Raw genomic sequence first — 24,327 nt, 5'->3', positions numbered from 1 at the left:
TCTTCCTGCCCCAGCCCGCTGGCACACGGACATAGCGATTTCTCGGCGTGCGTCCTGACACGGCGTTGCCCATCCCTGGGGGCTCAGGAGGGGGCCAGGGGCTGGGCCATGGCAGCCAGCTGTGGGGTGAGGGACTGCAGCTCCCAGCGTGCTGTGGGGTGAGGGACTGCAGCTCCCAGCATGCCTTGGGGTGAGGGACTACAGCTCCCAGCATGCTGCAGGGCGAAGGACTGTGACTACAACTCCCAAGGTGCCATGGGGGCAGAGGCCAATAGCTCTCAGCAGGGTGCAGGACTACAGCTCCCAGAATGCCATGGGGCAAATGATATTGACTACAACTCCCATCATCCCATGTGGGGGGAGGCCTGCAGCTCCCAGCACACACTTGGTGAAGGACTGCAGCTCCCAGTGTGCCATGGGGGCAAAGGACTGTGACTACAATTCCCATCATGCCATGGGGGGCAAAGGACTACAGCTCCCAGCATTGGGGGGAAGGGTCTGTGACTACAACTCCCATCATGCCATGGGAGCAGAGGCCTACAGCTCCCAGCATGCCACGGGGTACAGTATTTTAGCTCCCAGCATGCTGGGGGGTGGGGACTACAACTCCCATCATGCTGTGGGGTGCAGGCCTGCAGCTCCCAGCATGCAATGGGGTGCGGGACTACAACTCCCAGCATGCCACGGGGCAAAAGGGCTGTGACTACAACTCCCAGCATGCCGTGGGCAGAGGTTTTGTGTCCAAAGCGACCTCTTTAGGCCTCAAACCCTCATTTTGAGTGTAAACAGCTCATTTTTGGGTTCCTAACTCACATGTTCAGGGCCTGGAGCCTCATTTCTGGCATCCCAACTTTCCTTTTAGGGATGAAACCCTCTTTTTAGGGTCCACACCCACATTTGTAGGAACTAAAGCCTAATTTTAGGGTCCGAAGATCCCATTTTTAGAATCCTAACTCTTCTTTTTATTGCCCAAAACCTCATTTTTAGATCCCAAAGCCTTCTCCTAAGATCCAAACACCCATTTTTAGGGCTCAGATCCTCATTTTGAGGTGTCTAACCCCCCTCCCCCCCCCCCCCTTTTTGGGCCCAAAGCTTTATTTTTAAGGTCCGAAGTTTTTTAGGGTCCAATTCCCCCATTTTTGAGTTTCAAACAGTCATTTCTGAGTCTCGGGTTCAGATTTTCAGTGTCCAAATCCTATTTTTGAGTGTCCAAATTGTACTTACAGGGTCCAAAGCCTCATTTTTAGGGCCCAAAGCCTCATTTTGGGATCCAAAGCTTCCTCTTTGGGGACAAAAAACATCATTTTGAGAGTCTAAACCCTCATTTTTAGGTCCCCAAAACTTCTTTTTACAATCCTAAGCCTCCTTTTGAGGTCCAGACCTTTATTTTTTAGGGTCCAAAGCCTCATTTTTACTGCCCAAAGGTGCATTTTTAGGATTCAAGTCCTTATTTCAGGCTCTAAAGACTCAGTTTCATTTTGGGGGGGGGTTCTTTTTTAATTATTTAATTACTTAATTTTAAGTTTTCTTTTTTATTTCTTTTACCAAGTTTACACTGAATAAAAACCAAAGAACTGTGGTCATTTGGTGCAATTTTGCCCCCCCCCCCCCGAAAAAAAGACAAAACCCCAGAGCTTGGCAGGGGTCCAGCACTGGGGTTTCGCCGATGGACTTTTAATTAAGCTGCTGAAAATTAGGGATGAGCTTTTAACTCCCTGCTGCCCGCCACCAACCACTAATTGTATTTATTATTATCATTTTTTTAACTCAAAAAGTAGCATTTTTAGGTCGTCTCAGACCCTGGTTATCAGCCCCGTCCTGGTGGGACCCACTCGGGTGAGAAATGGTGATTTTTTTTTGCAGGATCTTGCCCCAAAATGTGGCATGTGGTCTGTGGAGTGGGGAGGAGGGGGGGGGAAAAAATCTTTATTTTTTTGCCTCATCCCAGTATGAAAAAAAAATATATTTGGTAGAAATATTTTTTTTTTCTTGGAAATGCCTTCTTTTTTTTTTTTCTTTTCCCCCTCTGTGTTGCTGCCTTCATGTCCCTTTGGGTGCCCCCCCCCCCCCCAAATCCCTTTGGGGGCCCCCCCCCAAGTCCCTTAATATCCCTTTGGTGCCCCCCCCCTCAATATCCCTTTGGGTGCCCCCTGAGTCCCTTTGAGTGCCCCCAAATCCCTTTGGGTACCCCCAGTTCCCTCTGGACCCCCCCCTTCCTTCTCTCCCCCCCCCCCTCAGCGTCCACCCCAGCCCCCATTAACCCCCCCCCCCTCCCATTTTCAGGCCCCTTTGAATGACCCCCCCCCCCTTATCCCCCCCCCTTCCCCAAAATCCCCGTCTCCCTTAAGGGCCCCCCGCCAGCTCTGTCCCCCCCCCCCCCCCGTGACAGGCGTCCCCAGCTGCCACCACCATGGCGGAGACGTGAGTGTCCCCCGGGGGGCTTGGGGGGGGGGAGGTCCCAAAGTCCCTCTGTGACAACACCCATGCCCCCCCCCCCCCCCCAAAAACCCCTTAGGGTGCCCTCGGTGGAGGCGTACGAGGCCGCCCTGGTGCTGAGCGGGGTGGGGGACGCCCTGGGGTACCGGGGGTCCCGCTGGGAGTACTGCACCTCGGGGCCCCAGATCCACGCCGAGCTGGCCCAGCTGGGGGGGCTCGGAGCCATCGTCCTCGAGCCCCCCGAGTGGCCCGTCAGCGACGACACCGTCCTGCACCTCGCCACGGCCGAGGGGCTGGCCACCGGTAACGGGTTGGGGGGGGGGGGGGGGGGGGGGGGGCGTGGGGACCCCCAGACCCATTTTTGGGGGGGGGGGGGGGGGGGGGGGTAAAGGGGGGGTCCGTTTGTAACCCAGAGGCATTTTGGGGGGGTGTCTGAGGGGTAAGGGGGGGGGGGGTCCCTTTTGTGCACCAGACCTATTTGGGGGGGGGGCTGGGGGTAAGGGGGGGGTCATTGTGTACCCCAGACTCATTTTGGGGGGCGGTCTGGGGGGTAATGTGGGGGTCGCTCTGTACCCCAGACCCATTTTGGGGGGGGTTGTGGGGGATAAGGGGGAGGGGGGTGTCTTTTGTGCCCCAGAGCCATATGGGGGGGGGGGGCAATTTGGGGGGGGGGGGGGGGGGTCCTTTTTGTACCCCAGAGCCACACTGGGGGGGGGGGGGAGGTCCTTGGGGGGTGGTGTAAGGGGGGGTGTGGGGGGGTCCCCTTTGTATCCCAGTTCCACTTTGGAGGGTCCCTGGGGGGTATTTGGGGGGGGAGGATCCCCAATATACTCATGGCGGGGGGGGGTCGGGGGGATCCTTTTCCCTTTATTTTAGGGGGAGGGTCCCCAGTTCCCCCCCCCCCCAATTTGGGGTGCCCAGGTGGGTCCCCTCTCATTTTGGGGATATTGTGGGCGGGATCCTCCTTCCCCTCCAATTTTTCTTTTTTTTGGGGGGGTGTGGGGGGGGGGGGTCCTTGGGGGGGGGGGGGTGATCTCCCTCTCCCCCATTCATGGGGGGTCCCCACTGTCCCCCCCTCCCCCCCCAGGCCTGGAGGGGGAGCCCCTCCTGCAGGAGCTGGCTCGCCGCTACGTGGCCGCCATGGGGGACATGGAGGGGCGCAAGCCGGGGCCCACCAGCATCCTGGGTGCGTGGGGGGGGTTATTGGGGTGGGGGGGGGGAGGTGTTGGGGGGGGGGGAGCTCACCCCAAATCCCCCCCCCCCCCCTCCAGGCACCTCGCAGCTGCGGCCTGGGGAGCCCCAGGGGTATCGCATCCCCTTCAACCCCACCGGCACCGGCTGCGGGGCCGCCATGCGCAGCCTGGCCATCGGCCTCAGGTGGGGGGGGCACGGGGGGGGGGGTCAGGGACATGGGAGGACAGGGATGGGGACGGGGGGGGACATGGGGGGGGGGGGGGGGTCAGGGACATGGGACATGGGGGTGATGGGGGGCATGGGGGGGGCATAGGGGGGGACATGGGGGGGTCTGGGGCATGGGAGGACAGGGATGGGGACACGGGACAGGGATGGGGACATTGGGGGCATGGCAGGGGGGCGTGGGGACAGGGGTGGGGACATGGGGGGGGTCAGGGACAGGGCCATGGGGGTGACAGGGATGGGGACATGGGGCGGGGTTCAGGGAGGTGGGGGGGGGGACAGAGACATGGACATGGGGGGGGGAGGGACAGGGATGGGATTATGGGACATTAGGGGTGGGAACATGGAGGGGGCTGGGGGACAGGGACATGGGGGGGGTCAGGGATTGGGACATGGGGGGACAGGGATGGGGACATGGGACAGGGACATGGGGGGTCAGGGACAGGGCCATGGGGGTGACAAGGATGGGGACATGGGACATTAAGGACGGGAACATGGCGGGGGGGGGGGGGGTGAGGGACAAGGACATGGGGGGGGGGCAGGGATGGGGATGAGGATGTGGGATTTGGGGGAGGGGGTGACAGGGACAGGGACGTGGGGACGGGGACAAAGACAGGGCCGGGGCCACCGCAGGTACCCCCACGCCCGGGAGCTGCCGACGCTGATCCGGGTGAGCGTGGAGAGCGGGCGCATGACCCACCACCACCCCACCGGTGGGTGCCACCCCGGGGCGCGGGGACCCCCCGGGGACCCCCCCGCCCTCATCCCCTGACTCCCCCCCCCCCCCCCCGCCCCATCCCTGCAGGGTACCTGGGGGCGCTGGCCGTGGCCCTTTTTGGGGCGCTGGGGGCGCGGGGGGAGCCCCCCGAGAAGTGGGGGGCCGAGCTGCTGCGGGTGCTGCCCCAGGCGTGGGACTACGTGGAGAGCACCGGGGTGGCCGTCGGGGACAACGCCGCCGCCTGGCCCTTCTTCGGGGACGCCTGGCGCCGGTGAGGGGGTGCTGGGAGCGCTGGGAGCACTGGGAAGGGGCACTGGGAGCACTGGGAGGGGGCACTGGGAGCACCGGGAGGGGTTACTGGGAGCACCGGGAGGGGACTGGTGTGGCCGTCGGAGACAACGCCATCACCTGGCCCTTCTTCGGGGACGCCTGGCGCTGGTGAGGGGGCACTGGGAGCACTGGGAGGGGAAATGGAGCATTGGGAACACTGGGAAGGGGCACTGGGAGCACTGGGAGGGGTTACTGGGAGCACTGGGAGGGGACTGGTGTGGCCGTCGGAGACAACGCCATCACCTGGCCCTTCTTCGGGGACGCCTGGCGCTGGTGAGGGGGCACTGGGAGCACTGGGAGGGGAAACGGAGCATTGGGAACACTGGGAAGGGGCACTGGGAGCACTGGGAGGGGTTACTGGGAGCACTGGGAGGGGACTGGTGTGGCTGTCGGAGACAACGCCATCACCTGGCCCTTCTTCGGGGACGCCTGGCACTGGTGAGGGGGCACTGGGAGCACTGGGAGGGGAAACGGAGCATTGGGAACACTGGGAAGGGGCACTGGGAGCACTGGGAGAGGTTACTGGGAGCACCGGGAGGGGACTGGTGTGGCCGTCGGAGACAACGCCATCACCTGGCCCTTCTTCGGGGACGCCTGGCGCTGGTGAGGGGGCACTGGGAGCACTGGGAGGGGAAATGGAGCATTGGGAACACTGGGAAGGGGCACTGGGAGCACTGGGAAGGGGCACTGGGAGCACCGGGAGGGGTTACTGGGAGCACCGGGAGGGGACTGGTGTGGCCGTCGGAGACAACGCCATCACCTGGCCCTTCTTCGCGGACGCCTGGCGCCGGTGAGGGGGTGCTGGGAGCGCTGGGAGCACTGGGAGGGGGCACTGGGAGCACTGGGAGGGGGCACTGGGAGCACCGGGAGGGGTTACTGGGGGCACCGGGAGGGGACTGGTGTGGCTGTCGGAGACAACGCCATCACCTGGCCCTTCTTCGGGGACGCCTGGCGCCGGTGAGTGGGCACTGGGAGCACTGGGAGGGGAAACAGGGAGCATTGGGAACACTGGGAAGGGGCACTGGGAGCACTGGGAGGGGTTACTGGGAGCACTGGGAGGGGACTGGTGTGGCCGTCGGAGACAACGCCATCACCTGGCCCTTCTTCGGGGACGCCTGGCACTGGTGAGGGGGCACTGGGAGCACTGGGAGGGGAAACGGAGCATTGGGAACACTGGGAAGGGGCACTGGGAGCACTGGGAGGGGTTACTGGGAGCACTGGGAGGGGACTGGTGTGGCCGTCGGAGACAACGCCATCACCTGGCCCTTCTTCGGGGACGCCTGGCGCTGGTGAGTGGGCACTGGGAGCACTGGGAGGGGAAACAGGGAGCATTGGGAACACTGGGAAGGGGCACTGGGAGCACTGGGAGAGGTTACTGGGAGCACTGGGAGGGGACTGGTGTGGCTGTCGGAGACAACGCCATCACCTGGCCCTTCTTCGGGGACGCCTGGCGCTGGTGAGGGGGCACTGGGAGCACTGGGAGGGGAAACAGGGAGCATTGGGAACACTGGGAAGGGGCACTGGGAGCACTGGGAGGGGTTACTGGGAGCACTGGGAGGGCACTGGGGTGGCCATGGGGGACAATGGTGTGGACTGGTCCTTCTTCAGGGACACGTGGCACTAGTAAGGGGGGCACCGGGAGTGCTGGGAGGTGTTGCTGGGGATACTGGGAGTGCTTAGGGACATCCATGGCCTGGTGACCCCAATGACCCCGGTGTCCCCAGCGACCCCACAGGTACCCAAAGTCCCGGGGGCTGCTAGGGGCCCATGACCTGGTGACCCCAATGTCCCTGGTGTCCCCAATGACCGCAGTGTCCCTGTGACCCCACTGACCCCAATGTCCCCACTGACCCCGGTGTCCCTGTGACCCCACTGACCCCTGTGACCCCAATGTCCCCACTGACCCTGATGCCCCCATGACCCCACTGACCCCAATGTCCCCACCGACCCCAGTGTCCCTGTGACCCCCCCTGACCACCCTGACCCCATGACCCCAATGTCCCCACCGACCCCAGTGTCCCTGTGACCCCCCCCGACCACCCTGACCCCATGACCCCAATGTCCCCACTGACCGTGATGTCCCCATTACCCCACTGACCCCAGTGTCCCCAGTGACCCCAGTGTCCCCGGTGACCCCAATGTCCTTTCTGACCCCAATGTCCCCTCTGCCCCCGCTGTCCCCGCAGGTACCTGGAGTCCCGGGGGCTTCTGGAGGGCTCGGGCCCCCCGCGGCTGCCGGCGCTGCCGTCCCCGGCCGAGCGGGACGCCGAGTACCTGGGCTGGGCGCTGGGGGGGTGGCCGGGGCGCAGCGGCCACGACGCCCCCATGGTGGCCCTGGAGGCGCTGCTGGCGGCCGGCGGGTGCTGGGCCACCCTGTGTCACCGCGGGGTGCTGCACGGGGGGGACAACGACTCCACCGGCACCATCGCCGCCGGCTGCTGGGGGCTGCTGGGGGGGCTGGCGGCGGTGCCCCCCGGGCTGCACCGCGGCCTCGAGTACCGCGGGCGCCTGAGCGCCGCCGCCCGGCGCCTCCACGAGTTGGCCTGGGGGGGGGCCTGAACCCCCCTGACCACCCCCCCCCCCCCCCCCAAAACCCTGGGTCCTCAGTGTCACCCACTTGTCCCAGCAGGAAATATCGGGGGGGGGGGGGGGGGGGGGGCGGGTCCGGGGGGGTACTGGGGACTTGTGTGGGGTCCTGGGGGGCTCTGGAGGGTCCTGGGGGGATGAGGAGGGTCCTGGGGGGTGCTCAGGAGGGTCCCTGGGGACTGCAGGGACCTTCCTGGTGTCCAGGGGGGGCTGAGGAGGGTCCCTGGGGGGCCACCAGAGCCACGTCCCGGTGGCCTTCGCTCCCTCCAAGGATGGAGACACCCCCCCCCCCCCCCCAGAAGCTCCCTGCAAAGCCTTGGTCCCCCCCTACCCCCCCCCCCCCAGTAAAAACGTGTCCCCTGCCACCCCCCTGTGTCTTGTTTTGTGTCACTGCGGCCACCACGGGGCTGGGGCCACGCGAGGCCACCGTGGCCATGGCCCGGTCACTTCAGTGGCCACCCCCCCCCCCCAGTGCAGAGGGCGTTGGGCCCCCAGGGTGACACCGGTGGCTGTGGCCACCACGCGGCACCTCCATGGCAGCACGGGTGGGCGTGGCTGGCGGCCAGCCCCCTGCTGGCACTGGTAGCCACGGCTGGTGGCTGTCCCCAAGACCGTGTTGGTGGCCATGGCCACTGACCTTGACCGTGCTGGTGGCCATCTCTCTGACCATCCTGGTGGCCATCCCCATGACCATGTTGGTGGCCGTCCCCATGATTGTACTGGTGGCCGTCCCCATGACCATGGCCATGCCCATGACCATACTTGCGGCCACCCCCTGACCATACTGGTGGCCATCCCCACGGCCATGCTGGTGGCCGTCCCCGTGGCCATCCCCACAGCCATGCTGGTGGCCGTCCCCGTGGCCATCTCCATGACCATGCTGGTGGCCGCCCCTTGGCCGTCCCCATGACCATGTTGGTGGCCATGGCCAGTACCGTACTGGTGGCCATCCCCACAACCACATTGGTAGCTGTCCCCATGACTGGACTGGTGGCCGTCCCCAAGGCCATCCCCACGACCACGCCGGTGGCTGTCCCCATGACCATGCTGGTGGCCTTCCCCATGGCCATGACCATGGCTGTGGTCCCATGACCGTGACCATCCATCCCCATGACCATGACCGTGGCCATCCCGATGACCACGCCGGTGGCCTGTACCCATGACCCTACTGGTGGCCAGCCCCACGACCATGCCGGTGGCCGTCTCCATTGCTGTCCCCATGACCATGACCATGGCTGTCCCCACGACCACGTTGGTGGCCGCCCCTGTAGCCATAACCATGGCCATCCCCATGACCATACTGGTGGCCACCTCCATGGCCGTCCCCATGACCATGACTATGGCCTTCCCAATGACCACGCTGGTGGCCTGTACCCATGACCATGATACTGGTGGCCGTCCCCATGACCATGACCATCCGTCCCCATGACCATGACCGTGGCCATCCCGATGACCACGCCGGTGGCCGTCCCCATGACCATGACCGTGGCCATCCCAATGACCACGCTGGTGGCCCATACCCATGACCATGACCGTGGCCATCCCCACGACCGCGCCGGTGGCCCCGCGGTGCGGTCCCGAGCAGCGAGCGGAGCCGGGTGCCGTAGCCAAGGAACCGGGTTTTATTCTGCTGCGGTTAAACAAGTGCCCAAGCCCCGGGGTGGGGGGGGCCCTGGGGACACCGGGGGACCTCGGGGGGGACACTGGGGCCAACCCGGACGCCGGGGCCCCCCCCGCCACCGGGGATATATATATATATTCATATTTATAGTTGCAGTGGTCCTCGTCACCCCCCCCCCCCCCCCCAAAACGCCCCCACGCCGGGTGCTGCCCCGCCCCAGCTTTTGGGGTGAAACGAGGCGATTCCAGCAGTGTCTCTCCCCCCCTCCCCCTCCCGCCCCTGCCGTCGCCAAGGGGGGGAGGGGGCGGCCCGGGTGTGGGGGGGGAGGGCTGGGGGGGAGGGGGGGCCCCGCCAGCCCCCCCCTCAGTCGTCGATGCAGATGACTTCGCCCCCGCGCGGCTCCTTCTTCTCTGGCCCTTCGGCCTCGCGCTCCCGTTTCACCAGCACCGGGGGGCCGTTGGCAGCGGCTGCACGGGGTTTGGGGGGGGGGGGGGGGGGACACATAATTCAAGGGGGGGCCCCACACACTGCCCGTCCCCCCAGTAACACCCCAGTCCCTCCCCACTCCCCCAGATCCAAGCATCTGGGTGCCCCCCCAAAGGGACCCAGGGGTCCCCTCCCCCTTCCCAGGGGCCTGGGTGCCCCCCCGGAGAACCCAGGTATGTGGGTGCCCCCCCCCAAAAAAAGGACCCAGGGGTCCATGTGCTCCCCCCAGAAGGACCCAGGGGTCCGGATGCCCCCCCACCACCCAAAAAAAAGGACCCATGGGTCCAGATCCCCCCCCCAGAAGGACCCAGGTATGTGGGTGCCCCCCCCACAAAGTATGTGGGTGCTCCCCCCCCCCCCAGTAGAAGGACCCAGGGGACTGGGTGCACCCCCACAAAAAAGGACCCAGGAGTCCGGGTACCCCCTGCCAAGGACCCAGGTATGTGGGTGCCGCCCCCCCCAAAGTATGTGGGTGCCCCCCCCAGGTATGTGGGTGCCAACCCCCAAAAAAAAGGACCCCAGGGTCCGGGTGCTCACCAGTGATGAAGGAGCCGGGCGGCATCTGACTGTAGTTGGCCCCCCCAGGGGGGAGAGCTCCGGCCGGGGGGGTCCCAAAGGTGCCCCCATAGCTCTGGGGGGTGGCGTAGGGCCCCGGCGGGAAGGTCTGGGGACACGGGGACAACGCTGTCACCCCCCCCACCCTGCTGCCTCTGGGGATCCCCAAGGTGGGTGTCCCCATGGGATGGGCACCCCAGGGTGTCCCCAGGGATCAGGGTGTCCCCAGGGGATGAGGGTGTCCCGGGGGCGGGGGGGGGGGCCAGGCGTCCCCGAGAGGGGGGGTCAGGGTGTCCGCAAGGGATCCAAGGGGTGAGGGTGTCCCCAAGAGGGGGTCCCCAAGGCAAGGGGGTGTCCCCAGGGTGCCCTCCAAGGCAGGGGGTGTCAGCACCCGAGGGATGTCCCCAAGGCCTCGAGGTCAGGGTGTGTGTAGGGGAACGACCCCGAGGAAGGGAGGACATCCCCACGGGGGGAGCGGAGAGGGGGAGGGGGAGACATCCCCGGGGGAGGGGGGGGGGGGGGCACGCAGTGACTTACGGGCGGGGGGTGGCTCTCGGTGCCCTTGCTGGCGAGGCGGCTGAGGATGCTGCGCTCCGACATCTGGAGGCGGGCGGCGATGGGGGGGATGCGGGAGAGGGTGGCGGGGAGGCGGGTGACGTCCGCCTTCATGTCGCTCAGCAGCTCCTCCAGCTGGTTCAGCACTGGCGCCGGGGGGGCGAAAGGGGGGGAGAGAGAGAGAAAGAGGGGCGGGGGGCGGCCCGTCAGTGCCGGGGGGCCACCCCACGCCTACTCATAGCTTACTCATAGGTTACTCATAGGTTACTCGCAGCTTACTCATAGGTTAATCACAGCATAGTCACGGGTTATTTTGGGGAGGGGGGTGGAGATACTCACGTGAGAGCAAGGAGAGGGGTGGGGAGAGGGAGGAGAAGGCGGGGAGCTACTCAAGGGATACTCGGGGGATGCACCAGCGGGAAGTGGGGGCATGCTCCAGGGTGGGAGGACTCAGAGGTACACTGGGTATGGGTACGCCAGAGGTACTCTGGGTGTACATACTCCAGGTATGCTCCTTAGTCACACTGGAGATGCTCTAATTATGCTACTTACTCTGGATATACTTTCTAGACACACTGGGACACTCCAGGTTTACTCTTTAGCCACTCTGGGTTTACTCTAAACACACCAGAGTTGCTCTGGCTGTGCTCCTTGCACACTCCAGGCATACACCTTAGACACACTGGAGATACTCTGTGTATACTTTTTAGAGACACCAGAGATACTCCAGGCAGACTGCTCGGGCACCTGGGGGCACATGCTTTAGCTACACTGGAGATACTCCAGGCATACATACTCCTTAGACACTCCAGGTATCCTCCCTAGACACACCAGAGCTACTCCAGGTATAATCTTTAGTGACACCTGAGGTAGCGTATGCTACTTCGACACTCTGGGCATATTCCTTAGATACACCACAGATACTCAGGGTATACTCCTTAGCCACTCTGGATATTCTCTTTAAATGCTCCGAGACACTCTGGATTTATGCCTTAGGCACACCAAAGATACTCCTCAGATAGACCAGAGATACTCCAGATACATTCTACTTCTACCAGAGATACTCCGGGCATCCTCCTCGCATACTCCTAAGGCCAAGGGACTCACGGGACAGCCTGCAGCTACATCACTGATAATCATTACTCAGCCACGAGATCCTGAGGGCACATTGCTAATGGACCCTTAGGGAAGGAATACTCAGGGAATACTCATCAGATCCCCCTGAGAACCTCTCCATAGCTACAGCAGCCTACATGAATGATACTCATGGCTTACTCTAGTGATATTGCTGGCAAAGACCTTAAATACACCAGAGATGCTCTGGGCATACTCAGCACATGCCCCGAGAGTACTCCAGGCTTACTCATTAAATGCACCAGGGGCACTCTGGGCAAAGCCTGTACATGCTGCAGGGATACTCTGGGCTTACGCATTACATGCAAGCAGGAACCGTCTGGGTACTCCCACTCTGTACACCAGAATTACTCCGGGCTTATTCGTTACATGCACCAGGGATACTCTGGCCACTGCAAGGGTTACTCAGAATATACTCATTCCATACCCCCGCGAGAGATACACTGGGTAAAGCATTACATACTCCCGAAGTACACGGCACATACTACTTGCATCCTCCAGACTTACACTACAGTTACTAAGCAGATACATCTTAGCGCAAAGCCCCGCGGTATGCAACAGAAGCACCCGGCTGCTCCTCCTCGCGCACCCCGGAGCCCCTCGGGCAGCCCTGCGTCCGCGCCCCGCCTTACTCCGAGCTTACTCAAGGTTTACTCACACCCCGGAAACCCCTCGGGGGCCTCCCAGCAGCTGCCCCGCCGCCCCCCCCGCGCCCTCCCCGGCCGCCAGAAAGCACGCGCAGAGCAAGGATACACCGGGAGCCGGTTGGGAGGAGAACCCCACTTTAATGATTGAGAGCGCGGGTACAGAGAGGTGCGAGGCGCTACACGGGGCGTCCGCGCCGGGCGCGCCGGCCCGCCCGCCTCTTACCCTTGTGCAGGACGGCGTTCGCGGGCTTGTTGCCCGCCAGCGACTCCTTGGACAAGTGCTGGTGGCTCTCGGCCAGGCACTCGACCTCGGCGAAGCGGGTGTTGAGGGCCATGGCGGGGTGGCTGGGGTCCTGCGTCATGTTCAGGTAGGCGGCGCGGCGCAGCTGCTCCTCGATCACCAGCGCCTGCTCCAGGAGCTGCGGGAGGGGGGGGGGGGGGGGGGGGGAAAAGGGGGGGAAAAGGGGAGAAAAGGGGGAGGGGGGAGGCGGCCTCGCCACCGGCCTCGCCACCCCGGTGGCCTCCACGCATCCCTGGTGGCCTCCGGGCACCCCCAGTGGCCTCCGCGCATCCCTGGTGGCCTCCGCGTCCCCCCGGTGGCCTCCAGGCACCTCCAGTGGCCTCCATGCCACCCCGGTGTCCCCTGCGCTCCCCCCGGTGGCCTCCATGGCCCCCTGGTGGCCTCGTCAATGGCCTCACCACCCCGGTGGCCTCTGCGTCCCCCCGGTGGTCTCCATGCACCCACGGTGGCCTCCGTGTCCCCCCGTGGGGGCTCTGCCTCTTGTGCCCTGTCCCCGTGCAAGCCCTCTCTGCGCTCATGCGTGTGAGCACCGCCTGGGTGCACGCTCGCTGTGCCCGGCCCCTCGTGCGAGCCTGGCGCTTGTGCGGAGGCCTTCGTGCAAAAAGCTCGCACAAGCGTGCAAACACGGCCCCCGTGCGCCAGCCCCACAAGCCGTGTCCCCAGAGCAGCCCCCGTGCGAGGCCAACCTTCGTGCAAGACCCCCGTGCGGGTGCAAGGCCCTCGTGCAAGGCCCCCGCGCGCTCACCTTGAAGCGGCGTGCGAGGAACTTGTTCTTCATCTCCAGGAAGTTTCCCTTCGAGGCTTCGCCCTTGAAGGGCTCGTTGATGACCCCGAAGGCGCCGTCGTTCTGGATGTCCGTCCAGCGCGCGTAGCCGTGGCTGCGCGCTAAGGACTGTCACCGCGTCACCGTGTCACTATGTCACCATTGTCACTGCGTCACCACGTCAACCTCTTCCCCCCCAAGTTGTTCCCCATCTGGCGCACGGAGCTGTGGCCGCGTGCTAGGGACTGTCACTGTCCCCTTGTCACTTTGTCACCACGTCACCGTGTCACCACGTCACTGAGACACCGTGTCACTGCTTCACCATGTCACTGTGTCACCGCGTCACCAGATTACTGTGTCACCGTGTCACTGTGTCACCGTGTCACCAACCACTGCACCACCACATCACTGTGTCACATCACCGTGTCACCGCATCACCATGTCACCGTGATCACCAGATCACCACATCACCAGATCACCGTGGCACCAGATCAATACGTCACCACGTCACCGTGTCACCGCATCACCATGTCACTGCATCACCGTGTCACCATGTCACTGTGCTACCATGTCACAATGTCACTGTGTCACAGTGTCACCATGTCACTGTGTCACCATGTCACCAGATCACAGCACCACCACATCACTGTGTCACTGCGTCACCGTGTCACTGTGTTACCATGTCACCGTGTCACAATGTCACTGTGTCACAGTGTCACCATGTCACTGTGTCACCATGTCACCAGATCACAGCACCACCACATCACTGTGTCACTGCGTCACCGTGTCACTGTGTTACCATGTCACCGTGTCACAATGTCACTGTGTCACAGTGTCACCATGTCATTGCATCACCATGTCACCGTGTCACAGTGTCACCATGTCACTGCGTCACCATGTCACCAGATCACCGCATCACCAGGTCACTGTCACTGCACCACCGTGTCACCGCATCACCACGTCCCTGCATCACCGCGTCACCATGTCACTGTCACTGCATCACTACCACCAGGTCACCACAACCCTGTCACTGTCACCGTGTCACCGTGTCCCCAACATCCCCCTCGTACCCGCCGACCATCCCATGTCCAGCACGTGGAGCCAGAGCTGTGTGATAAGGACAGCCACCATGTCACCATGTCACTGTGTCACCACGGCAGTGTGTCACCATGTCATGATGTCACCATGTCACCATGTCACCAAGTCACTGTGTCACAGTGTCACCATGTCACCAAGTCACTGTCTCACCATGTCACCAAGTCACTGTGTCATGCTGTCACCACGTCACCATGCCACTGTGTCCCCAAGTCACTGTCACGGTGTCACCGTGTCACCAAGTCACTGTGTCACCATGTCACGGTGTCACCACACCACTCTGTCCCCAACACCTCCTTCGGCTCCCACGTCACCCCCCAGGCTGTGCCCTAAGGGCTGTCCCCAGTGTCACCATCACTGCCACCACTGTCCCCACGTCACCACTGTCCCCGTGTCACCGCTGTCCCCACATTACCCGCCCCTCTCCACCCCCCCCAGGTGTCACCCTGCAGCCACTGCCCCACTGCCACCATCCCCGGGGAGAATGGTGGCAGCTGGGGGGCACCCGGGGGTGCTGGGGGCACCCACAAAGTACTGGGGAGCACCTGTGGGTGCTGGGCGGACCTGGAAGGTACTGGGGAGCACCCAAGGGTGCTGGGAGAGTTTAAGAAGTGCTGGGGGGGGGGGGAACTGGGCATGCTGGGGGGTACCAGGGGCACCCCAGGGTGCTGCTGGGAGGACCTGGGCATGCTGGGGGCACCCCAGGGTGCTGTGGGGGTGGATCTGGGCATACTGGGAGCACCCCAACGTGCTGGGGGGGGACCTGGGCGTGCTGGGGGCACCTCAGGGTGCTGTAGGCGGGACCTGGGGGTGCTGTGGGCACCCCAGGGTGCTGCGGGCGCTGGAAGGATACAGGACGATGCCGGCCAGCAGCCAGTAGTCGTGGCGCCGGTGCCAGATCTCGTTGAGCTTCCCCGAGGAGACGGCGGCGCGCTCCTCGTTCTGCCACAGCGTGTGCAGCTCTGCGGGGCCGGGGGGGCGTCAGGAGCGTGGGGACCCCGCTGCGTTCCCCCCAGCCCGCACCCCAAAAACCCCGGGGACCCCCCCCGTGGCTCACCCGTGAAGCCGCCGTCGGCGATGTTGAACATGAACCGCGGCTTCTCGGCTTTGTCTTCCCGCCGGCCGTTGGCGCGCGGCTCCAGCTTGGGCTCCTTCTCGGCCTTCACCTCCTCTGCGAGGGGGGGCACGGGGCTCAGCACCGCGTCGCACCCCCCCCCGGCTCCCCCAGACCACCCGCAGACCCCCCTGCCAAGCAGGGAGCGGCTCCCGGCCATCAGTAGGCTTCAGAGTGAACGCAGCGCAAGTACCAACGGAACGCTGCAGGCGGGGCTTTTGGATTAAGCCCCGCCCCCTATTTAGTTTAGCCCCACCCCCAAGTGGGTCCCCACCCTATCAGGCCCTGCCCACACAGCCAAGCCCCGCCCCCAGGTACCTCGTTTGGGGTCGGGGTCTCCCGGCCGCTCCTTGGGCTCTTCCTCGGGGGGTTTCTCGTCGCCCTTCTCCCCCCCGGGGGGCTTCTCGACCTCGGCGCCTGCGGGGGGGGGCAGGGGGGGCTCAGGGACCCGGGTCCTTGGGGACGTTAGGGGGGGACACGGGGACACCAGGCGCTCACCGCGCTCGTCGCGGGCCAGGGGCCCTTCGGCCTCAGACTCCCGCTCGCCGCCGGGGCCCTCCTCCTCCTCGCCCTTCCTCGGCCCCTCGGCCTCGCTGCCATCGCCCGGGGACGGCGGCGCCTCGGGGACGGGACCCTGCGGGGACAACGGGGACACAGAGGTGGCGTCACCCCCGGTGTCCCCACACAGCCCAGGGGGTGGGGGTGGGGGCTGGGGGGAACGGGGGACGTGGGGACAACAGCAGGGAGGGGACAGAGGGGACGAAGATGAGGATGAGGATGAAGGGGACAGCGACAGGGAGGAGGGCAGGGATGGGGACACGGGACAGGAACAGGGACAGAGGTTGTGACAGGGACAGAGGCGGTGACAGGGACAGAAGACAAACAGCTGGGACAGGGACAAGGTGAGGACAGCGTTGGGGACAGGGACAGGGTTGGGGACAGGGACAAGGACAGTGTTGGGGACAGGGATGAGGACAGGAAGGTGAGGACAGCCCTGGGGACAAGGACAGGATTGGGGACGGGGACAAGGACAGGAAGGTGAGGACAGCTCGGCAACAAGGACAGGGTTGGGGACAAGAATGAGGACAGGAAGGTGAGGACAGGGTTGGGGACAGGGACCGGGACAGGGACAGGGACAAGGACAGGAAGATGATAACAGCGCTGGGGACAAGGACAGGGTCGGGGTCAGGGACAGGGCTGGGGACAGGGACAGGGCTGGGGACAGGGATGAGGACAGGAAGGTGAGGACAGCGCTGGGGACAGGGACAGGGTTGGGGACAGAGACAAGGACAGGACGGTGAGATCAGCACTGGGGACAAGGACAGGGTTGGGGACAGGAACAAGGTGTGGACAGTGCTGGGGACAGGGACAGGATTGGGGACAGGAATGAGGACAGTGTTAGGGACAGGGACATGGACAGGAAGGTGAGGACAGCCTTGGGGACAAGGACAGGGTTGGGGACAGGGACGGGGACAGCGCCGTCACCCACCTCCGTCTCCATCTTCTCGGGACCTTTGGGCTCCTTCTCGTCCCGGGTGTCACCGTCGTCCCTGTCCGGGGGTGGCCCCATCCCGTCCCCGCGCTCGCTGGGCGCTGGCGTGGCTGGGGACAGGGGACATTGAGCCGTGGGGACACGGGGACGCGGGGGCCCTGAGCACCCCGGTGATGCTCCTGTGTCCCCCATGTCCCCACCCCCTGTCCCCCGTGTCTGCTGTCCCGCGTCCCTGTCCCCATCCCTTGTCCCCCATGTCCTTGCCCCCATGTCCCCATGTCCCCACATCCTGGTCATCATCCCCTGTCCCCGCACCCCTGTGTCCCCATCCCCGTCTCTGTGACCCCGTGTCCCCATGTCCCTGTCCCCGTGTCCCCTCGTCCCCTCGTCCCCATGTCCCTGTCCCTATATCCATGTCCCCACATCCCCGTGTCCCTGTCCCTGTGTCCCCGTGTCCCCACACTCTTGTGTCCCCGTGTCCCTGGCCCTATATCCCTGTGTCCCCGTGTCCCCATGTCCCCGTGTCCCTGTCCCTATATCCCTGTGTCCCCCGTGTCCCCGTGTCCCTGTGTTCCCATGTCCCAGTGTCTCTGTCCCTATATTCGTGTCCCCACGTCCCCATATCCCCATCCCCGTGTCCCCACGTCCCCGTGTCCCCATCCCCGTGTCCCCACGTCCCCGTGTCCCCATCCCCGTGTCCCCACACCCCCGTGTCCCCGTCCCCGTGTCCCCGTGCCCCCGTCCCCGTGCCCGTACCGGGTTTGGAGGTGCAGGGGGTGGGCGTGCGGCTCTGCTCGGGGTCGGTGCTGCAGGTCTTGGCGGGGGACGAGGCGCGCGACGAGCGCTTGGAGTCGGCGCTGGGCTCCGGGACCAGCTCGGGGAGGCTCCAGCGCCCGTTGATGTGCTCGAATTCCTGCACCTGGGGGGCGGCGGGGACAGTGGGGACACTGGGGACAGGACGGGGACACCGGGGGACACGGGGGGACCTAGGGGACGGGGGGGAGCCGGGGGGGACACCCAGGGGACAGGGGGGAGGCAGGGGACCGAGGAGACCCCGGGGTTCAGGTGGGGGCCCAGGGGACACGGAGGGGATGGAGGTGACAGGGAGGGGACGGAGGTGACAGGGAGGTGACAGAGGTGACAGAGGTGACGGGGGGACCCGCGTACCTTCTTCTTGACGAGGGACATGACACCGATGCGGGTCAGCACCTGCTGCCGCGAGAGCCCCTCCCGCGGGACCCCGTCGGCGAAGGTCTCGGAGCCGTCGGCGCCCGGCTCGCAGAGGTGGCGCATGAAGAGGGACACGTAGGCCCTGGGGACACGCCAGCCCTTGGGGACACCGCCACCGCCACCCCCCGGTGGCCCCTCGTCCCCAGGGTCCCCTCGTCCCCACAGCCCCATCCCCGGCGTCCCCGTCCCGAGGGGCTCCCGTCCCTATTGTCCCTGTCCCCGAGGTGCTTTGTCCCTACAGACCCCGTCCCTGTTGTCCCCATCCCCAGGGTCCCTGTCCCCAGGGTCCCCTCTCCTCATCTGTGGGGATGTCCCCATCCCGTGTCCCTGTCTCCATAGTCCCCAGGGCTCTGTCCCCATCCCTGTCCCCACGGTCCCTGCCACCAGTGTCCCCCACGTCCCATTGTCCTTGTCCCCAGGGTCCTCGTCCTCGTTCCTGGGATCCCCACCCCAACATCCCCAATGTCCCCAACGTCCCCGTGTCCCCCCACATCCTGTTGTCCTTGTCCCCAGGGTCCTTGTCCCCATTCCTGGGATCCCCATCCCAATGTCCCGATGTCCCCAACGTCCCCAGTGTCCCCAGCATCCCCCATGTTCCCAACGTCCCCGATGTCCCCAACGTCCCCGCGCCATCAGCCGTCCCCTCGTCACAGCGCCCGTCCCAGGCCTGTGCCGGCCGTGGCCGGGTCCTGCCACCTCTCTGGCGTCCCCTGGGCCCTGTCCGGCCCCCCCTGGGGACACGGGGACAAGGGGGACACCCCAGTCCCCACGGGGGTGGCTGTGCGTCGGCGCGAGGGGGACGCGGCGCTCGCCCGCTCCCCAGGAAAGCCGACGGCAGCGGCGCTCAGCTGAGTAAGGGCTCATCACGTGGCACGGGGACACTCGGGGACACTCGGGGACACTCGGGGACACGGGGCATGTGGGAAGACTTGGGGACGTGCAGGGACATGTCGGGACATGGAGATATATGGGGACATGGGCATGGGAAGGTGGGGACACGCAGGGACGTGAGGGGACACGAGGGGCAGAGAGGGACTGATGGGGACAGGGAGGGGACACGGAGATGGGGACGTGCAGGGACATCAGGGGACAAGGACATGGCGACATGCTGGGACGTGAGGGACAAAGGGACATGGGACAATGGAGGAGTACAGGGACATGGTGGGGACACAGGGGGCAAGCAGGGGACAGGGACATGGGGACATGCAGGGACATCAGGGACAGGGACATGGGGGACACAGAGGGACACGGAGGGGACACAGACATGGGGACATATGGGGACATGGCACAGGGACATGGGACAATGGAGACACACGTGGATGTGGGGACACAAATGGGGACATGGGGACACACACGGGGACGTGGGGACACATAGGGACAAAAATGGGGACACAGGGACATACGGGGACATATGGGGACACAGGGACAAGGGGACATGTGGGGACAGTGGGGACTTGGGGACACACAGGGACACGGGGACACACATGGGGACATGGGGACACACACGAGGACAAATATGGGGACATGGGACACATGGGGACACACAGGGACACACAGGGACATAGGGACATGTGGGGACAGTGGGGACATGGGGACACACAGGGACACGGGGACACACATGGGGACATGGGGACACACACGAGGACAAATATGGGGACATGGGACACATGGGGACACACAGGGACACACAGGGACATAGGGACATGTGGGGACAGTGGGGACATGGGGACACACAGGGACACGGGACACGAATGGGGACACACATGGATGTGGGGACACGCATGGGGACACGAGGACACACGGGGACACAGCAGGGACACGGGGACACGCAGGAACACGGGGACTCACAGGGACATGGGGACACCGTGGGGACACCGTGGGGACACCAGCAGCCCCCCAGGGACAGAGAGACGGGGACACACGACCCCACCTCAGCCCCCCCCGTCCCTTCACCCCCACCCCAGGGACAGCCCTGGGGACGCCCGCGGCCACCACCCGCTGTCCTCGCGGCGTCCCCTTGGTGTCCCCGCGGTGTCCCCGAGGTGTCCCCGCGGCGCCACCTACTTGAACTCCTTCTCGCTCTTGCCGCGGAGGTCGCGCACGAGCCACTGGGAGGTGAAGGCGTCCTGGGGGGGCATCCCCCAGCGCATGACGGCGTTGAGGAACGCCTTGCGCTGCCGCGTGTTGAAGCCCAGCACCTGCGGCACGGGGGGGGTCACGGGGACACCGGGGGGCGGGGGGACACCCCGGGGGGACGGGGACACCCCGAGGGGACAGGGACAGCCGGGGGAGGGGGACATCCGGGGGGGGTGGGGAAACGTGGAGGGGACGGGGACACCCGGGGGGGTGGGGGCACCCCAAGGGACAGGGACGCCCCAAGGGATGGGGACACCAGGGGCGGGGGGACACCCCAGGGGATGGGGACATCTAGGGGATAGAGACCCCCCAAGGGACAGGGACACCCCGTGGGGACAGAGACACCCTGAGGGACAAGGACACCAGGGGATGGGGACATCTGGGGGGACGGAGACACCCCAAGGGACAGGGACATCTGGGGGGTGGGGACACCCCGAGGGACAGGGACATCTGGGGGGGAGGGGACACCCCAGGGGACGGGGACACCCCGAGGTACAAGGACACCCCGAGGGATGGGGACACTTGTGGGGACAGGGACACCTGGGGGGATGGAGACCCCCCAAGGGACAGGGACACCCAAGGGATGGGGACCCCGAGGGGACGGGGACACCCTGAAGCTTGCACAGGAAGGGAAGATACGAGGGGGGGGGGGGCTGCTGGGGACACTGGGGGGGGACCCAGGGGACCAGAAAGGTGACAGGAGGAAGGGGGGTGGTGCCCGGGGGGGGGACACCCAGGTGGCCCCCCCAAGGGTCAGAGGGACCCCTCATGTCTCAGGGGGGGCACCCCAGGCACCCAGGGTGGGATAAGGGACAAAAGGGGACCCGATGCCCCGCCAGGTGACACAAGGGGACCCAAGGGGGACCCAGGGGGGACCCAGGGGACCCCCCCACCCCGAGGTGCCCCCCCCGGGGGTCCTCACCTCGATGTTGCCCCCGACCCGGGCCAGCAGCGGGGGCAGCGGTTTGTCCTTCTCGTTCCGGAGCTGCCGCTTGGACTGGCGCCGGCCTGGACGGGGACATCGCTGTCACCCCCCCCCCGCGACACCCCCCCAGGGCACCCAGGAGGCCCCCCCGGACCCCCCCTGTGCCCCCCGGGATTCCCCAAGGTGCCCCCCCCCCCCCCCAGGGGAAGGAAGGAGCCCACCCCAGAAAGGGGGGGGCCTGGGGAGGACACCGAGGACAGTTGGGGACATTATGGGGGGGGGGGGGTGACAGAGGGACATGGGGGGGGGCAGAGGGACGTGGGGGGGGCAGAGGGACGTGGGGGGGACACAGGGAGGGCACGGGGGGGCACTCACCCTCCGGCCTCTCATCGAAGTCCTCGTCCTCCTCCTCGGAGCCCACCGAGTACTCCGACTGGTTGTCTGGGGGGGGGGGGGGGGAATCAGCACCCCCAGGACCCCCCCCCCCCATTGCACCCCAATATTGCCCCCACCACCCCCCGGGACCACAAATCGCCCCCCGGGACCCCCAGTACCCAGGTGCCCCCCCGGGACCCCCAGATGCCCACCCAAATGCCCCCTAAAAGCCCCCCTGCCCCAAATGCCCCCCACGTGTTCCGCAGCCCGGCTCAGAACCCTTCCAGTGCCTCCCAGTCTGTCCCAGTGCCTCCCAGTGCCCAAGAGAAACATCCCAGTAACCTCCCAGTGCTCCCAGTTGCCTCAGGGGCACCCCAGTCCTCTGGGGTGTGGGTGCCCGGCGCATTGGGACTCCCCCCGGGTGCCTCCCAGTCTGTCCCAGTGCTTCCCAGTATCCTCCCAGTCCTTTCTGGTGCCTCCCGAGGCACGCACCAGTGCCTCCCAGTGCTCCCAGTTGCCCTGCACCCACCTTGATCCTCATGGGCGTGACCACCAGCACTTCCCCCAGAGCCTCCCAACACCCTCCCAGTGTATCCCAGTACCTTCCCAGTACATCCCAGTGCCTCCTCCACGCGCCCCAGTACCTCACCAGTGCCTCCCAGTGCTCTCAGCCGCCCTGCATCCACCTTGGTTCTCTAAGCTTGGGGGTGCCCAGCGCACCTGGACCCCTCCCAGTAACTCCCAGTATGTTCCAGCATCCTCCCAGTGCCTCCCAGTTCCCTCCCAGTGCCTCCCAGTGCCCACCTGGGCACCATCGTTGTAGCTGACCTGCTTGTCCTTGACCAGCTTGTGCATCAGCTCCTCCCCAGCGCTTCCCAGTGCCTCCCAGTTCCCTCCCAGTGCCTTCCAGTCCCTCCCAGTACCCTACCAGTGCCTCCCAGTTCCCTCCCAGTGCCCACCTTGGTCCTCCTGGGCAGCATCACCATAGCTGACCTGCTTGTGCACTCACCTGCCCTTGCCCAGGTTGTGCACCAGGTCCTCCTGCTGCTTCCCAGTGCCTCCCAGTTCCCACCCAATGCTCCCCAGTTCCCTCCCAGTTCCCTCCCAGTGCCTCCCAGTTCCCTCCCAGTGCCCACCTTGGTCCTCCTGGGCAGCGTCGTTGTAGTTGACCTGCTTGCGCACCCGCTTGCCCTTGCCCAGGTTGCGCGCCAGGTCCTCCTGCTGCTGCTCGTAGTGGTGCCGCAGCAGCTTCTCCCAGTAGTCGGGGTCGACGTTCTCCTCCTGCTTGATGATCTCCCGCTCGATCTCCTCGATCTGCCGGAGGAGGCGCCGTGGGTTGGATCGTCCCCATGGTCCCCATCTTCTCCGTCCCCATGGTCCCCACCATCTCCGTCCCCATGGTCCCCACCATCTCCGTCCCCATGGTCCCCATCATCTCCATCCCCATGGTCCCCACCATCTCCGTCCCCATGGTCCCCACCATCTCCGTCCCCATGCTCTCCACCATCTCCGTCCCCATGGTTCCCACCATCTCCGTCCCCATGGTCCCCATCTTCTCCGTCCCCATGCTCTCCACCATCTCCATCCCCATGGTTCCCACCATCTCCATCCCCATGTTCCCCACCATCTCCGTCCCCATGCTCCCCATCATCTCCGTCCCCATGGTCCCCACCATCTCCGTCCCCATGCTCCCCATCATCTCCGTCCCCATGCTCCCCACCATCTCCGTCCCCATGCTCTCCACCATCTCCATCCCCATGGTCCCCACCATCTCCGTCCCCATGCTCCCCACCATCTCCGTCCCCATGCTCCCCATCATCTCCGTCCCCATGGTCCCCACCATCTCCGTCCCCATGCTCCCCATCATCTCCGTCCCCATGCTCCCCACCATCTCCGTCCCCATGCTCCCCACCATCTCCGTCCCCATGCTCTCCACCATCTCCGTCCCCATGCTCCCCACCATCTCCGTCCCCATGCTCTCCACCATCTCCGTCCCCATGGTCCCCACCATCTCCGTCCCCATGCTCCCCACCATCTCCGTCCCCATGCTCCCCATCATCTCCGTCCCCATGGTCCCCACCATCTCCGTCCCCATGCTCCCCATCATCTCCGTCCCCATGCTCCCCACCATCTCCGTCCCCATGCTCTCCACCATCTCTGTCCCCATGGTCCCCATCATCTCCGTCCCCATGGTCCCCACCATCTCCGTCCCCATGCTCTCCACTATCTCCGTCCCCATGCTCTCCACTATCTCTGTCCCCATGATCTCCATCACCTCCATCCCCATGGTCTCCATCATCTCCATCTCCATTGTCCCCATCACCTCCACCTCCATTGTCTCCTCCCCATCATCTCCATCCCCATCATCATCTCCATCTTCTTTATCCCTATCATCCCTGTCCCCATCATCCC

At 65.1% G+C, this 24,327-nt stretch overlaps 2 protein-coding genes across 2 annotated transcripts in view; one reads left to right on the top strand and one right to left on the bottom strand.

Moving 5' to 3' along the window:
* The first annotated feature begins 2,410 nt into the window (after positions 1-2,410).
* On the top strand, positions 2,411-7,459 carry LOC118261313 (ADP-ribosylhydrolase ARH1-like). The gene is made up of 7 exons (XM_035572138.1): positions 2,411-2,421; positions 2,516-2,739; positions 3,524-3,622; positions 3,708-3,813; positions 4,486-4,565; positions 4,658-4,841; positions 7,087-7,459. Exons 1-7 carry the CDS (start codon positions 2,411-2,413, stop codon positions 7,457-7,459), a joined length of 1,077 nt encoding a protein of 358 aa, XP_035428031.1.
* A 2,011-nt stretch (positions 7,460-9,470) lies between these two features.
* CHD3 (chromodomain helicase DNA binding protein 3) overlaps positions 9,471-24,327 on the bottom strand; it is a gene marked incomplete at its 5' end in the record, with an annotated part of 44,935 nt that continues 30,078 nt past the window's right edge. Inside the window, 16 exon segments of the mRNA XM_035572137.1 lie at positions 9,471-9,574; positions 10,131-10,257; positions 10,686-10,849; positions 12,708-12,903; positions 13,531-13,663; positions 15,497-15,605; positions 15,701-15,814; positions 16,076-16,174; positions 16,256-16,391; positions 17,247-17,359; positions 18,006-18,168; positions 18,417-18,561; positions 20,544-20,677; positions 21,538-21,623; positions 21,916-21,981; positions 23,052-23,229. Coding sequence (XP_035428030.1) covers positions 9,471-9,574; positions 10,131-10,257; positions 10,686-10,849; positions 12,708-12,903; positions 13,531-13,663; positions 15,497-15,605; positions 15,701-15,814; positions 16,076-16,174; positions 16,256-16,391; positions 17,247-17,359; positions 18,006-18,168; positions 18,417-18,561; positions 20,544-20,677; positions 21,538-21,623; positions 21,916-21,981; positions 23,052-23,229 — 2,067 coding nt within the window.

The sequence above is a fragment of the Cygnus atratus genome, unplaced genomic scaffold (assembly GCF_013377495.2).
Source record: "Cygnus atratus isolate AKBS03 ecotype Queensland, Australia unplaced genomic scaffold, CAtr_DNAZoo_HiC_assembly HiC_scaffold_52, whole genome shotgun sequence".
NCBI lineage: Eukaryota > Metazoa > Chordata > Aves > Anseriformes > Anatidae > Cygnus > Cygnus atratus.
This window is presented reverse-complemented; position numbering and strand designations above follow the sequence as displayed.

Excerpts from the sequence above, each read along its gene's own strand:
- LOC118261313 (XM_035572138.1), top strand. Across the intron at positions 2,740-3,523 it reads GGCCGAGGGGCTGGCCACCG|GCCTGGAGGGGGAGCCCCTC; the intron begins GTAACGGGTTGG and ends CTCCCCCCCCAG. Across the intron at positions 3,623-3,707 it reads GGGGCCCACCAGCATCCTGG|GCACCTCGCAGCTGCGGCCT; the intron begins GTGCGTGGGGGG and ends CCCCCCCTCCAG.